Below are 12,783 nucleotides of genomic sequence, written 5' to 3'. Positions count from 1 at the left end.
ATAAACTTTGATTGCAGGAGGTCAATTCATCCTTTTTTTTTTAATATTTATTTATTCATTATGGATACAATATTCTGTGTGTGTGTCTGCAGGCCAGAAGACTGCACCAGACCTCATTACAGATGGTTGTGAGCCACCATGTGGTTGCTGGGAATTGAACTCAGGACCTTTGGAAGAGCAGACAATGCTCTCAACCACTGAGCCATCTCTCCAGCCCCTNGTTTTTCGAGACAGGGTTTCTCTGTAGCTTTGGTGCCTGTCCCGGAACTAGCTCTTGTAGACCGCCTGCCTCTGCCTCCCCAGTGCTGGGATTAAAGGCGTGCGCCACCACCGCCCAGCAGGTCAATTCAATATTAAAACTAAAGTATAGTAAAGGCATTAGGATACTTCACAAAAAGGGCATTTGGTGAAGTGATTCACATATGTCTTTATGCAACAACATTCCACACTCCGCCTTTAGTACCACACTTGAAAACTTTACCTTCATTCTTTTATGACAAGAACCCAACCTGACCCCTGAAACAGTTTGTTAATGTTGGTTCTAAATGTCTTTGGGTTGTTTTGAAAACTTGACAATATCTTCATGGGATACAAAGTGCTGACCATGAGGACATTTAAAGTGATGGGCCAGTGGCTCTGAAGGTCATTCCAAGCGTCTTGCACATTCCTACCGAAAGTGTCTCTAACAACTTTCTTCTGGATCTGTGCTGTCACTCAGAAACAGGGAAAGTGCTCTGTAGCCGGAACGTTCCAGCTTTGAGGGAGGCTGGGAGGTTGTCGTGTGTGGGAGCACTCTTCCCTGTCCTCTCCCTGGCAGCTCACAGCAGAACTACAGGTAAGGTCACCGACCAGACCCTGATCACTGTGTGGTAGAGGAGTTCTGCATGTGGAGTTTGAGCAGTTTTCGAGCAGGTGAAGAATCTAATTGTTCCATGCTTCTTTTCTCTGCAAAGGAAAGGAGCCAAAACCACATTTCAGTTATTGGAAACATGTGCACACTGTGCCAGACAGTGATGGGCAGCAAATGACACATCAAGTCTTTGTTCTCAAGGAGATGGCAGACTAGTAGGAAAGTCAGGATGGTGTGATAAATAAGAAAATGGATAGAGGAAGCCAGGAAAAACTACGGGAAAGCACCTGTAGTTTTACTTCATGCATTCTTGAAAACTGAAGCAGCCAAAAAGCAGAGGAGAGGGTATCTTTGTGGAGTACTTTTATGAATTTACACTTAGGCATTTCTATCAACATTCAACTTACTCTAGGGAGTAAAACAAGTCATATGGTCTAAATCTAAGGACCTTCCGCCTGGAGAGGCAGTATACAACCCAAAGGGGGCACGGCAACCCTTAGCTCTGGTCCCCTCGAGTGATGCACTTACTGAGCTGTACTGACACCTTCTGGAGGTACTGACTACTTTCATCCATGAAAGCTTGCAGCTGCTTCACTGATCCTTGCAGTTCATCCATCTGCAGACAGTAAGGTCAGTGTGAGCTGCAGAACTTTCCGTGACTCTCCATACTGCCAGGCAAGCTCCTGCTTTGGAGCTTTAGGCCAGCTCTTCCAGTCTGGAATGATGCCAGACAGTCTCTCTTGGCACCCACTGAACTATAGTCCACATTTCTCCAGTTTGCTCCATGCCCCAGGAAATTGACCCCCAAACCTCTACCAACAAGATGCCAAGTCCTCTAAGTTTGGTTTGAGCTGACAACTAAGGAGCTAATAGCCACTGTAGATAGAATAGCAGCCCATGGTTCCTCCCGTATTCTTTACCCCTTTACTGTTTTATTAGCACTTAACATTATATATTTACTTAAATTTTTTTCCGTTTTCCCAAGGTAGAGAGGCTTGACATCCTTATTACACATCTTTTAACTTCTAAAGATTTATGCCATAGCTTGCATTTATAGTGTCTTCCTGAGGCTTACATTTTAAAAGGCTTGGTTGCTGCTATTAAAGAATCATCACCAGGAGGTGATGGGACCTTTTTAGAAGTAGTTTTGGTTTCTGGGAGTGTGAAGTGGCTATTAGGACCTGACCCAGCGCCCCCTTTGTTACCATCATCATAAGAGGAGTAGTCTCTCTGCCATATGTTCCCACCACAATCTATTACATGGCTCCAGTCCAAATCAACAGGGTTTAAACAACCACAGACTGAGCCGGGTGGTGGTGGCGCACACCTTTAATCCCAGCACTTTGGGAGGCAGAGGCAGGCGGATCTCTGTGAGTTCGAGGCCAGCCTGGTCTACAAAGCGAGTTTCAGGACAGGTTCCAAAGCTACACAGAGAAACCCTAATGCAAAAAATAAACAAACAACAACAACAAAACAAACAAAAAAACCCAAACAAACCCACCACAGACTGCAATAAACAGTCAAAACAATCCATTCCTCCTTATAAGTTACTTCAGGTATTCTGTCATGTCATAACGCTAAAAAAAGATGACAAGCCTAGAAAGCTGGGTAACCCACGTAACAAGCCTAAAACACTGACCACCAACTCCATGCAGGCAAAGACTTGGTTCTGATTCCGTAAGATTTCCTGGTAGTCGGGCTTTGTGTTAAGGACTTCCTTCTGGGAAGACACAAGATAAGTCGCAGGATCCACTTTGACCTCAGTGATTTTGGTTTCAGATGATCCTCTAAAAACAACAACAACAACAATAAAATAAAATGAGTTTTCCTAAAATTATAATCATTTTCTGGAAATGATATATGAGTGCCTTTGAGAGAGAAACCCTGTCCCGGTCTCAAAAGTCTTGTTCCTCAAAGCCTCCTCACAATACTCCTATGATTAGAGTTTTACCTGACATTTAATAGTTGACTTTGTAGGTGGGATATGGTTGGGAGGAAAAGCTGAGAGATTTGTGGTGCTGCACACTTACAATCCCAGCAATTGGGAAGCTGAGATAGGATTGTGAACTGAGGTACACCTGGGGATTTAAGGCCAATCTTGGCTGCCTAGTGAGACCATATTTTAAATTAATGAAACCAGTTCAGAAGCCAAAGTAAACCAAAATCTAGCTTCTCTACCTTCCTCTGATTTACCTAGCCAAAGGTGGCCTCTCACACCTTATACCTCCTGTTCCACTCCCTTAGTGGCTTTGCATTTTCACCAAGGCCTTAACCAAGGGATTCTCTCTTATCTACAGCTCAAAGGCCATGTGCTCACTAAAGTCTCTTGAGGACTGATGCTGGCCCAGTGCCAAGTGAACAGGTGCAAGGGTGGCTATGTGCCCATCTCCCTGTGGATTGTGAGTAGTAGCCAAAAACACAACACAGAAACAATTCTGTTCTGGATCTGAAAACAGTGACACTTAGTCTTCCATTTTTGTCCCTCCCTTTCCACCAAAGAAAACAAATAGATACTTTAAAGTTGACTGAATTATGAGAACAGATTCATCATTGTTTGCACAAATGGATTTGAAATAAACCCGAATCAAATACAATCATCTACAGCCTCCAAAAACAAGCCTGAAGAAAAAGCATTCCACTTCTTGAGTCTAACCTGGGCATCTCATCGGGTGGAATCTCCTTCTGGTACTGTTGTAAGAGCTGATCCCAAGCATGTCGTTCTACAGAAAACCTATGGGATTTGGGAAGGAAATTCAGTTAACTTTTGGTCACATTTTTAATTACTCAGGGCAACAATAAGTACTTTAGGCATGTAATCTGGCTATAAAATGTATTAAAAGGTCATTAAAGGATTAGAAAGCTCAGTTGATTCAGAGGATATTAATTTAATCAAGTAATACACAAACTGTTAAAATCAAATTAGTGCCCTTATTTCTTGACTGCACCCTATGAGACTGTCTACCAGGGCTGTTCATCCTTCCAGCTCTAGAGCTGACAGACCAGTACTGTCCACCACGCTTACCAGGCATTTTCTCCAGGCTCAGTCATGTCCTTGATGGAGAACAAACTTCAGTTTTTCAAGAAAAGTTAACTCATTTTACTTACTTTGCCATATATTCTTTCACCTCAGCCACTGATGTTTCCAGTGAAAACGCTGGTGTTTTTCTGGAATATAGATAATATTATGACAATATGAATCCTTCAACAAACACTTGTTTTTAATGTCTTACATAATTTTAGTGACACAAACATATTAATAATTTTTATTCAGAAAATATTTATTCTTGAACTCAATATCTACTTTGCACTAGTAATGGCTAAATGGCTTTTAAATCTGTTTTTCTTATCAACTCCAATTCATACCATGGTGATTAACCTTTCTAAATATAGTCTTTTATTTTTCTCCTTAGCTTCAAAACTCCATGACTACTGCAAACAGAATAAAACCCAAAACTTTTTGACTCGGTTCTTAAGACTGTGTTTTGGCTCCTCTCTACTCAGCAATTTCTCACAGTTCGGCTCAATTAGATGATTACTTCTAATGGAAAAGAAGCAGACACTGAAAATGCCAAAGTATCGCAGATATACTTGGTTTTCCATATGACACAGATTCATAATGCCACAACTCCTATTTTATACCAAGGCATGTGCACAGTATCTCTACCAGAGATGCAGCAGTCTGTGCTTAAATACACATTTGAAGCGATTTTGTTGGGCTAAAATAGTTCATGTCTGATTAGAAGTGTCACTCTTAAGAACTTGCGAACAGGCAGGCCTTGCATGAATTCCATATTCAAACCAAGTGCATGATCTGTTGCAGGGTGGAGTTGTGATAGCAGCAGCCCCCCTGAAGGATTACCAATCTAGGGGTGATATCTTTGTAACAATAAATTCTATTATTATTTTTATTATTATGTGTTTGTGTGTGCACATGCACATATGTAGGTGTGCATATGACACAAAGTGTGTACAGGCCAGAAAACAACTTTCTTTCTTTTTTTAAAAAATTTTATTCTTTTTTTATGTACATTGGTGTTTTTGCCATGGGTGTGTTGAGTCCCCTGGAACGGGAATTACAGACAGTTGTGAGCTGCCATGTGGGTGCTGGGAATTGAACCCAGGTCCTCTGGAAGAGCAGTCAGTGGTCTTAACCACTGGGCTATCTCTCCAGCCCCGACAACTTTCTACAATGGATTTGCATCCTTCCAAGGGAAGTGTGGATAGAAACGAGATAATCAGTTCGTGCAGCAAGAGTGCTTACATTTACCCACTAAGCCTTCTTGCCAACACATTCTGCTAATATTCTTGCTTGGAAAGAGCATTCAAATAAGAGCTAACACTGCATGACAATCAAAGACCTGAGGAATGGCTCCCCAAATCTTTCCACAGCTGTTCCTTCTCACTACCCAGGTCTTTGTGTTCCTGTCCAAACATGAAACCACTACAGACCTTCTCTCAAAACTCTAGCAAGGTTCCTGCTCCCAACGTCACTATCCTACTTGCTGACTTCCTGGTTCATTGCTAGTGGAGATTGAATTTTCTCTGAATTATCTCCTCTAATACAAACGTGCAAGAGGGATGTGACTCTTTGATCACTATATCCCCTTCCTCATCATCAAGAAAAGCCTGGTACAAGCCAAGGATGGCTGCTCACACCTGTAATCCCAGCATTTGGAAAGTAGAAGTAAAAGAACTGCCAAAAGGTTGAGTCTAGTCTGAACTACAGATACCCTATCTTAAGAAAGCAAAAATAAATAATTAAAGTGTGTGCTGGCACATAGGTGTCGAACAAATGTTTACTGTGTAAACAATGGCTTAATTATAATCAAGTTTAAGCTCAGTTATAAGTAAGGACACAAAGAGAATTGCTCTTACTCTTCTGAATCTTCAACAAAACATTTCTGTAGAGTTCCATCACTTTCCAGCCTGTCTGTAAAACGTTTCAATTCTTCAGAGAGAGAAGACGCTAGAAAGGATAAATTTATGTTAGAAAATAAAAGACTACAGATGTTCACAATGAGCTCATGACAAAGATATTAAGGAGCTCCTAAGGCTAGGGTCCCATATCCCATTCTCGTCCTCTCATTCAAGAAAACAGTTATGTAAGCATGCAAATATTTTATCTTTGGGGTTGGAAGTTTAGTTTCATAGTAGAGAACTTGCATAGCAAGTTCAAGGTCCTAGCTTTGGTACCCAGCATCAAAAGGATGGTTGTGGTGGTTGGAATGAGAATGGCCCCCATAGGCTCATGTTTGAATACTTGATTCCCATTTGGTAGAACTGTTTAGAAAGGTTTAGGTGTTAAAAGCCTTGATGGAGGTGTGTCACTTGGGTGGGCTTCGAGGTTTCAAAAGACTTGTGGTATTCCCAGTGTGCTTTCTGCCTCCTACTAGCAGAGCAAGATGTGAGTCTCATCTGTCCTGCTGCTATGCCTTTGCTCCGCCATCAAGGACTCTAGCTCTCTGAAACTGTATACCCAATTAAATGTTTTCTTTTATAAGTTGCCTTGGTCTGGATGTTTTATCACAGGAAAAGTAACTAATGGGGCAGGCAACAAAAAATATAAAAGAAAATTGTATCCTTTTATTTGGGTAGATAGCTAAATAGAAGGCAACTTTATAAGTGTTTTTATACTTATGAAAAAGCAGTTAAACATAGTTATCTATACAATTTCACTTTTTCCCAAAGATGTGAATTGCTGTCATTGAGGAGAAAGCATTATAGAAGTGGAAAGAAGGGGCAATTTTTAAAGAGGTTACAGACCTGGTTTTAAAGAGGCAGCATCCTCTGTAAAAGGACAATGAAAACATGCTGGCTGGCTCCAAAAGAGGGAGCAGGTCAAGGCTAAAGCACATGTCTATGCTTAGCAGCTCACCTTTAGCTTTAAAGCATTCAAGGCTGAAGTCCTTAGTGCTCTTTAGGAAAGGTTCAAGTTTTTCAACAGAGAACTAAATAAAGAAAAGCATTTTCAGTACAATTACCAAAGTCTCCCAGGCAAGCTCTGCATGTAGCTTTATGATGCTTAGGATGAACTTTAGGATGAAGCTACACAGAGCCTAATTTTTCCACCCAACACTTTTCATATATGTAAGTAGATAAGGAAAAATTCTCTGTTGCACACACTCTATTTTGATTTTAGTTTTTTGAGACAGGGTTTCTCTGTGTAGCCCAGGCTATCCTGGAACTTGCTCTGTAGACCAGGCTGGCCTTGAACTCAGAGGTCCAACTGCAAGGCAAGCACTATCACACCCAGCTGACATTCTGATTTTTAACTCAGGAAAAACAACAGTCATTTAATTCTTATAAATTACTTGCTTATCTCAGCAGTCATAAGTACCAGTCGGCCATAAAACACAAAAAAAAAAAAATTAAAGAAGGCCAGGTAGTGGCGGCACACACCTTTAATCCCAGTACTCAAGAGGGAGAGCAGGCAGATCTCTGTGAGTTTGAGACCAGGCTTGTCTACAGAGTGAATTCTAGGATAGCCAGAGCCACACAAAGAAACCCTGTCTCAAAAATAACAACAAAACAAACAAAACCCACAAAAATCATACACCCCATACACTCGTCTACCTTGCAGTCGGCCTTGAATGTCTACGGCAACAGATTTTGACCTCTACCCAATTTATTTTCATCACTTGTTGCCAATGAATAAAATATACTGCAAAACCCGTCAGCTGCTCGACTAGCAACAGCAGAGCTCAGTGCAAAGACAGCACAACGGCCCAGGTCAGTACCAACCATGGAAAAACACCTTTTCCTCAATTCACTGTGGATACTGAGATCTCTCTGAAGTTGTGACAATCCCACAATGGCAAATGTAAACACGTCTCAACCCTAGGAATCTCACCTGGAAGCTGGAGAGCAGGAGAGCGCCAAGCCGTTTGCTTTCTGCTAACTTCAAGCTGATGGACCTGCTGAGCTCTGACATAAAATAGCAATTTCAGAAATATCACAGCAACAGCAATGCAACAAAACTGGAAAATCTCCTCCCTCTTGATGTAACTCAGCTTAAGACAAGAAGCTGCCTTCTCTCAGTAAGGAGAGAATTCTAATTTTTCCAAGCTAACTGAGAAATCAAGTTTACAATTTCATTCATCCAAATTTTTAAGAGTTATTATAACTTTTCCATGTATTACATTAAAATCTTGTTCTATTTAAGAAAGTGGAGTGAAAATACAATAAAAACTATTACTTTGTATGTCAGTTAAAAACCAGCAAACAAGGTAGATACAAATAACGTAAATGGCATTTTTTAACAGGCACTGCAGCCTGCTTCAGTACTGCAAGTCCTCTGAGGGGTAAGGGCTGTTGTTCAGTGGATGAACCCTTGCCTCAAATGTGCATGGGCCTGAATATTATCTTCAGCACTGAAAAGAAAAACGTTTTCTTATAACAACATAAGCTCCACTTTACAAATGAAGACATTGAGTCAAAGAAGCAAAGTGAACTGTCTGAAGACAGGCTAAAAAAGCCATGCTTCAAACCCAAGTATTCCAGTGAGATGTGTTTTCCTAGTAGTAGCACACTGCCCACGGTGATCTAATATTAATAGCCAGCACCAGCTGAACACCTGCCGTACAGCATACATATTTCTTTGTTGCTATGCACATCTCATTTAAAATTTAAGGCAAATATCTTCTGTTTATTTGAGTTGGGCTTTTTGAAACACAATCTTGTAATGTAGTAGCCCAGGCTGGTCTTAAACTCCTGGCAATCCTCCTGCATCAGACTCCCAAGTGCTGGGATCACAGACAAGAATGACCATACCTGGCATCAATTCTATTTTGATAACAGATGGTAACACCGTGACACACAGGCTGGTTAGACTCCTTGCTCAAGGTTACACAGCAAGCCATGAGAATGGACTGGTGGGTGCTTTATGTAATCATGTCACTGACCCAAACAACTGTAAGCTAGAGATACTGTTTTCTCAATTATGTCCATTAAAAAGCAATTATCTTATAGTAAAGGAAGTTGGCTGCAAGAATTCTTGCCCTTTGGCTTTGGATGGCTATTTTAAAAGCATTCTTGTCTCTTGAATAATTCTGGCTGCTATTAACAAGATTCTTTCTGGCTATAACCAAGGAAACCTGGCAAACAGCCAGGAATAACCAGAAAAATAATTTCTCTTATTACGTGGTTGATTCCATGTTCTACAGAACTGGCACTCTGGAAAGGGAATGATGGCAGGGATGGTCTGGGACAACTAGTCTCTTAGCACATCTAGGAGTAAAGCGAATGGGCACTATGGCCCCAGTTTTCCAACTTGGCTGTTTTTACTCACATCCCTTCCACATGCAGCCACCTTAAAGAAATCACAAGAGCTTTACCACTTGAGGGTCTGCTAATTGTCAAGCATATTACTGTGGTTTTATTTTCCCCAGTTTACCGAGAAAAACTTAAGACAAAGGAAGTGAAGCTCAAGACCAACCTAGACTTTCTGCATTACAGCCTGTACTTTGATATTGGCAAATCAAACAATTATAAATTTAAAAAAAAAAATCACAAATTATATTCAAATATGGCATCCCTCAAAACCATTTACGTTTTGTTCTTGAGTGTCAGGAATTAAACCTCGGACCTCAGACACACAAGCATACACCGCACCACTGAACTACATTCCTAGCCCCACTGAACGTGTTTATATGTACATCTTCCTTCTGAGTCATTTCCAGTTCTGTAGGCTAGAATCAGGCACGTATTAACTCTCTTGCCTTCTGTTCCACTCTACGGTATAAGGCACAGGAAGACCTCAAATCCCAGCATCCTAGATAGGGTGACATATTAAACAATTAGCACCCAGAATTTCTATTCATGGCAGCTCATACATGAACAGCAATTAACACTGAACACTTACTAGATGTGTGGCACCAGGCTGTATAAACAAGAACATGCCCACAGGATTACCTCCGTTTTACAGGTAAGGAAACTGAGGCTCAAGGAGGTAACGTTCAAAGCTGCACAGCTGAAATGTAGCCACGCCATGTCTATTCTGCTACTCTTCCTGTCGCTCATTACTCACTGTCTCTTATTGGGCTGGAATTCCAGTTTTATGCACACAGCACCCCACCTGTGATGCCTGGGTGAAAGGGAGCCAATGACATCCGTCGGTTTATCTCTTTCACACTCGCTCGTCGCCAGGACTGCCTTTTGTCTCGGCGACAGACAGACTGTTCTTGAGGGGACAAATGAAATGACCTCAACTGAAGTCTCTCCTGATGGTTGGCTTCGCCACTTTTGCCCTCCTCAGGGCTCCAGCCGAGGTGATTTTTTTCCTTTGACGTGCCTTGAGTCATCTCCAGCGAGGCAGAGGAGTCGGGCAACACTTCCAAAGGGTTGAGACTTGATGGCAATTGATGATCCTGAGGCTTGGACATCATTGGTTCCTGTTCTAGCATTTGTTATAGAAAAGTCACAATATAAAATCAAAACCTACTTCAAGTAAGCATCTGAGCAGGAGGTGACAACAGAAAATGTATGTCCCCTCAAGATGACATACACTGGCAGTCTCAGCTTCCTCGGAGCCCAGGCAGAAGGAACAAAGGAAGGAAGGAAATCTATGTCCCTGGTAAAGGAAACAGCAAGGAAGCCTTTCTGCAAACATACAGCATGCGATTCCAAATCCACCAGGAGCCAGAGAGTGGTTCTGTGATAGCTCAAGAGCCGGAACCCGAGGCAAGAGACACTGAATTAAAACTCACCTTCTGGTCTGGTTGCTGACGTCATCCTGGATGGAGAGATGAAAACAGGAAGATGAGGGGGTCCGTTCTTCACGGTCCAGCTCCAGGGAGCTCGTGCTTGAACTGCCCTCACTTGCCTCCTCCAAGACTATCAGCAGGGGTCACTGCCAGCTCTCCTGAATAACTTACTACATATAATCTATCTTAGCTCCCGGTCGCTTGGTAATTCACTAGCTCCTAATCCCATCTATTAGGATCTACTTTGTTTTCCAAACTAGAAAACAGACAAACAACACAACTCCACATCATCTCTTCTTATTCTCTCCAAATCCTTCCATTCCTGGAAATTCTACTTTTTAATCTCTGCACACATCTGTCCTTCCACCCATAAAAAAAGACTCATCCTTTTTTAACATAGTTTAAATTTGAAGTCATTTCTCTTCAGCAGATTTGATGGCCACGAATCTCTTCTCTACAGTACTGGCTGTAAAATATATTTACATGTCTGTCTTCCCAGCCAGACAGCACCGCATTCCCAGTACCTGTCAGAGACAACTGACCCAAAGAGAGGCAGGGACACAACCTGGCATCTCTCTATCTTGTATGTATCTCTCCCTTCCCAAAGACATCTGAATGTGGGGGGAGTTTGGAAACGAAAAACACAAATGGATACTGAGGGACCATGCTGAAAGAACAAAGAGTCCTTCAAGGATCTAAATCCCCACAATCCTTACGACAGATACGCTTCACAACTCTTGAGTACTATCAGGAGGCCCAGGCCTGGGGCACAGGAGCAATGCAAGTCGGGCTGAGACCCAGCCCTCTGCCCAGTCCGCAACCACAATCTGGAGTTGGGGTCGCCGCTGTGCCCGGGAGAGAGTGGCCTTCCCTCCGTAGTCCTAACGCTAGGAAGTCTCCGAGGGCCTGCGGCTGGGAGCGCCGGGAGGCCGGGAGCGCGGGGTGGGCCGGGCCGAGAGGCGGGTCAGGGGAGAAACGAGCCACATCCGGGGAGACGTCTGCGACTTCCGACCCCAAAGCGACGCCCGTCCAGCCCGGAACCCCCGCCCCCGTCCCTAAAACACAAAGTCACCTCTGAAAACTCCGCGTCACCGCAGAGGATCCTCTCCCCGCGTTCGTACAGTCCTCGGTGCCGCGCCGCCGCCGCTACTTACAAATTTCCCGCCACACAACTGCGCGTGCGTAGCCAGCGGCTTATGAGTTCGAGCGTCCGACCGTGCCTCCGGCAGAGCGCATGCGCACTCCGGTGTTCCATGCTCTGGCCCAGCCCATCTTGTCCCTAATAGTTCTGTCCAATTACGGTCACCATCTCTGCAGCAGCATCTTGCCCGGGGATTGCCTTCTCCAGTGCACCGCTTTGAAGACCTTTCCTGCCATACAGCCGACCCACGGAAGTCAGGGAGTCTGGTGCGGTACCCGTTCTTGGGCCATGGCTACCTATCTATCTTTTTCACGCCGAAAGTGTGGACAGTGACTTTCTCCAGGGACACCTGGAACTCTGAGCTCAGTTTGTCCCTGCCTACTTACTCCTGCTCCACGGGCCCCTTCCATGGTCCTTTAAGTACACAACAAAGTTCGAGCACACTTTATACCAGCCTCATCACAGGCTACCCCATGCCAATTCTTGCCCCGCTCCTTTGTTCGAACAGGCACTTTTCCTGTAAAGCCTTTCTCTTTCCCTTCTAGCCTTCTCTTCCATGTTGAAGGCCAGATGTTCTATGCTCCCAGGAACCCAACCCGTGCCTACTTCACCGTCCTTTGCCTGGGAAGCTCCACAAAGCGGGCTGATTCCTCAAGACAAGACACTGAGTCATCAGAATGGCCCCATGCATCAAAGAAGTGATTTCTTTCTGATCTGAACCTTATAAATGCTGAATAGAGAGCAGTAAGAAAGATCCCAAAGGGCCAGGTGTGGCAGCAGCACATGCTTTTAATCCCAGCACTGGGAAGGCAGTGGCAGGCACATCTCTGAGTCTGAGGCCTGGCTGGTCTACACAGAGAGCGCCAGACTAGCCAAAGCTACTTAGTGAGACCCTGTCCCTAACAAAAGCAAAACAAAAACCAAAAAGCCTTGGGAGCTGTCCCGATTCAGTGCTGACAAGATTAGAAGCAATTCTCCCCTATTTCTATAAATATACTTTGTTAAGTTTTGAACGATGTTGTTCTTGAAAATGTGTGCCTATGTTTATCACCTTATAGTTTTGTAAAGACAGAATGTACCTGGCTCAATAT

General features: G+C 43.3%; 1 protein-coding gene across 3 annotated transcripts; it reads right to left on the bottom strand.

Annotated features, from left to right (window-relative positions):
- Window positions 1-218: 218 nt before the first annotated feature.
- Window positions 219-11,763, bottom strand: Dsn1 (DSN1 component of MIS12 kinetochore complex). Of its 3 annotated transcripts, none has more exons than XM_050151273.1 (11): window positions 11,624-11,763; window positions 10,555-10,580; window positions 9,924-10,244; window positions 7,701-7,774; window positions 6,726-6,798; window positions 5,726-5,816; window positions 3,956-4,015; window positions 3,504-3,581; window positions 2,490-2,637; window positions 1,379-1,466; window positions 219-945 (listed from the first exon to the last, which is right to left on the bottom strand). In XM_050151273.1, the coding sequence occupies exons 2-11, from the start codon at window positions 10,577-10,579 to the stop codon at window positions 860-862; spliced, it is 1,044 nt and encodes a 347-aa protein (XP_050007230.1). In that variant the 5' UTR covers window position 10,580; window positions 11,624-11,763; the 3' UTR covers window positions 219-859. The 3 variants fall into 3 exon arrangements, with proteins under 3 accessions (XP_050007230.1, XP_050007232.1, XP_050007231.1); XM_050151275.1 differs by having other exon boundaries at window positions 9,924-10,239; window positions 11,624-11,750; XM_050151274.1 differs by lacking the exon at window positions 11,624-11,763 and adding an exon at window positions 11,268-11,613.
- Window positions 11,764-12,783: the final 1,020 nt, after the last annotated feature.

This window comes from Alexandromys fortis, unplaced genomic scaffold (assembly GCF_014885135.2).
Source record: "Alexandromys fortis isolate MF-2015 unplaced genomic scaffold, M_Fortis_MF-2015_v1.1 scaffold_27, whole genome shotgun sequence".
Classification (NCBI taxonomy): Eukaryota; Metazoa; Chordata; class Mammalia; order Rodentia; family Cricetidae; genus Alexandromys; species Alexandromys fortis.
This window is presented reverse-complemented; position numbering and strand designations above follow the sequence as displayed.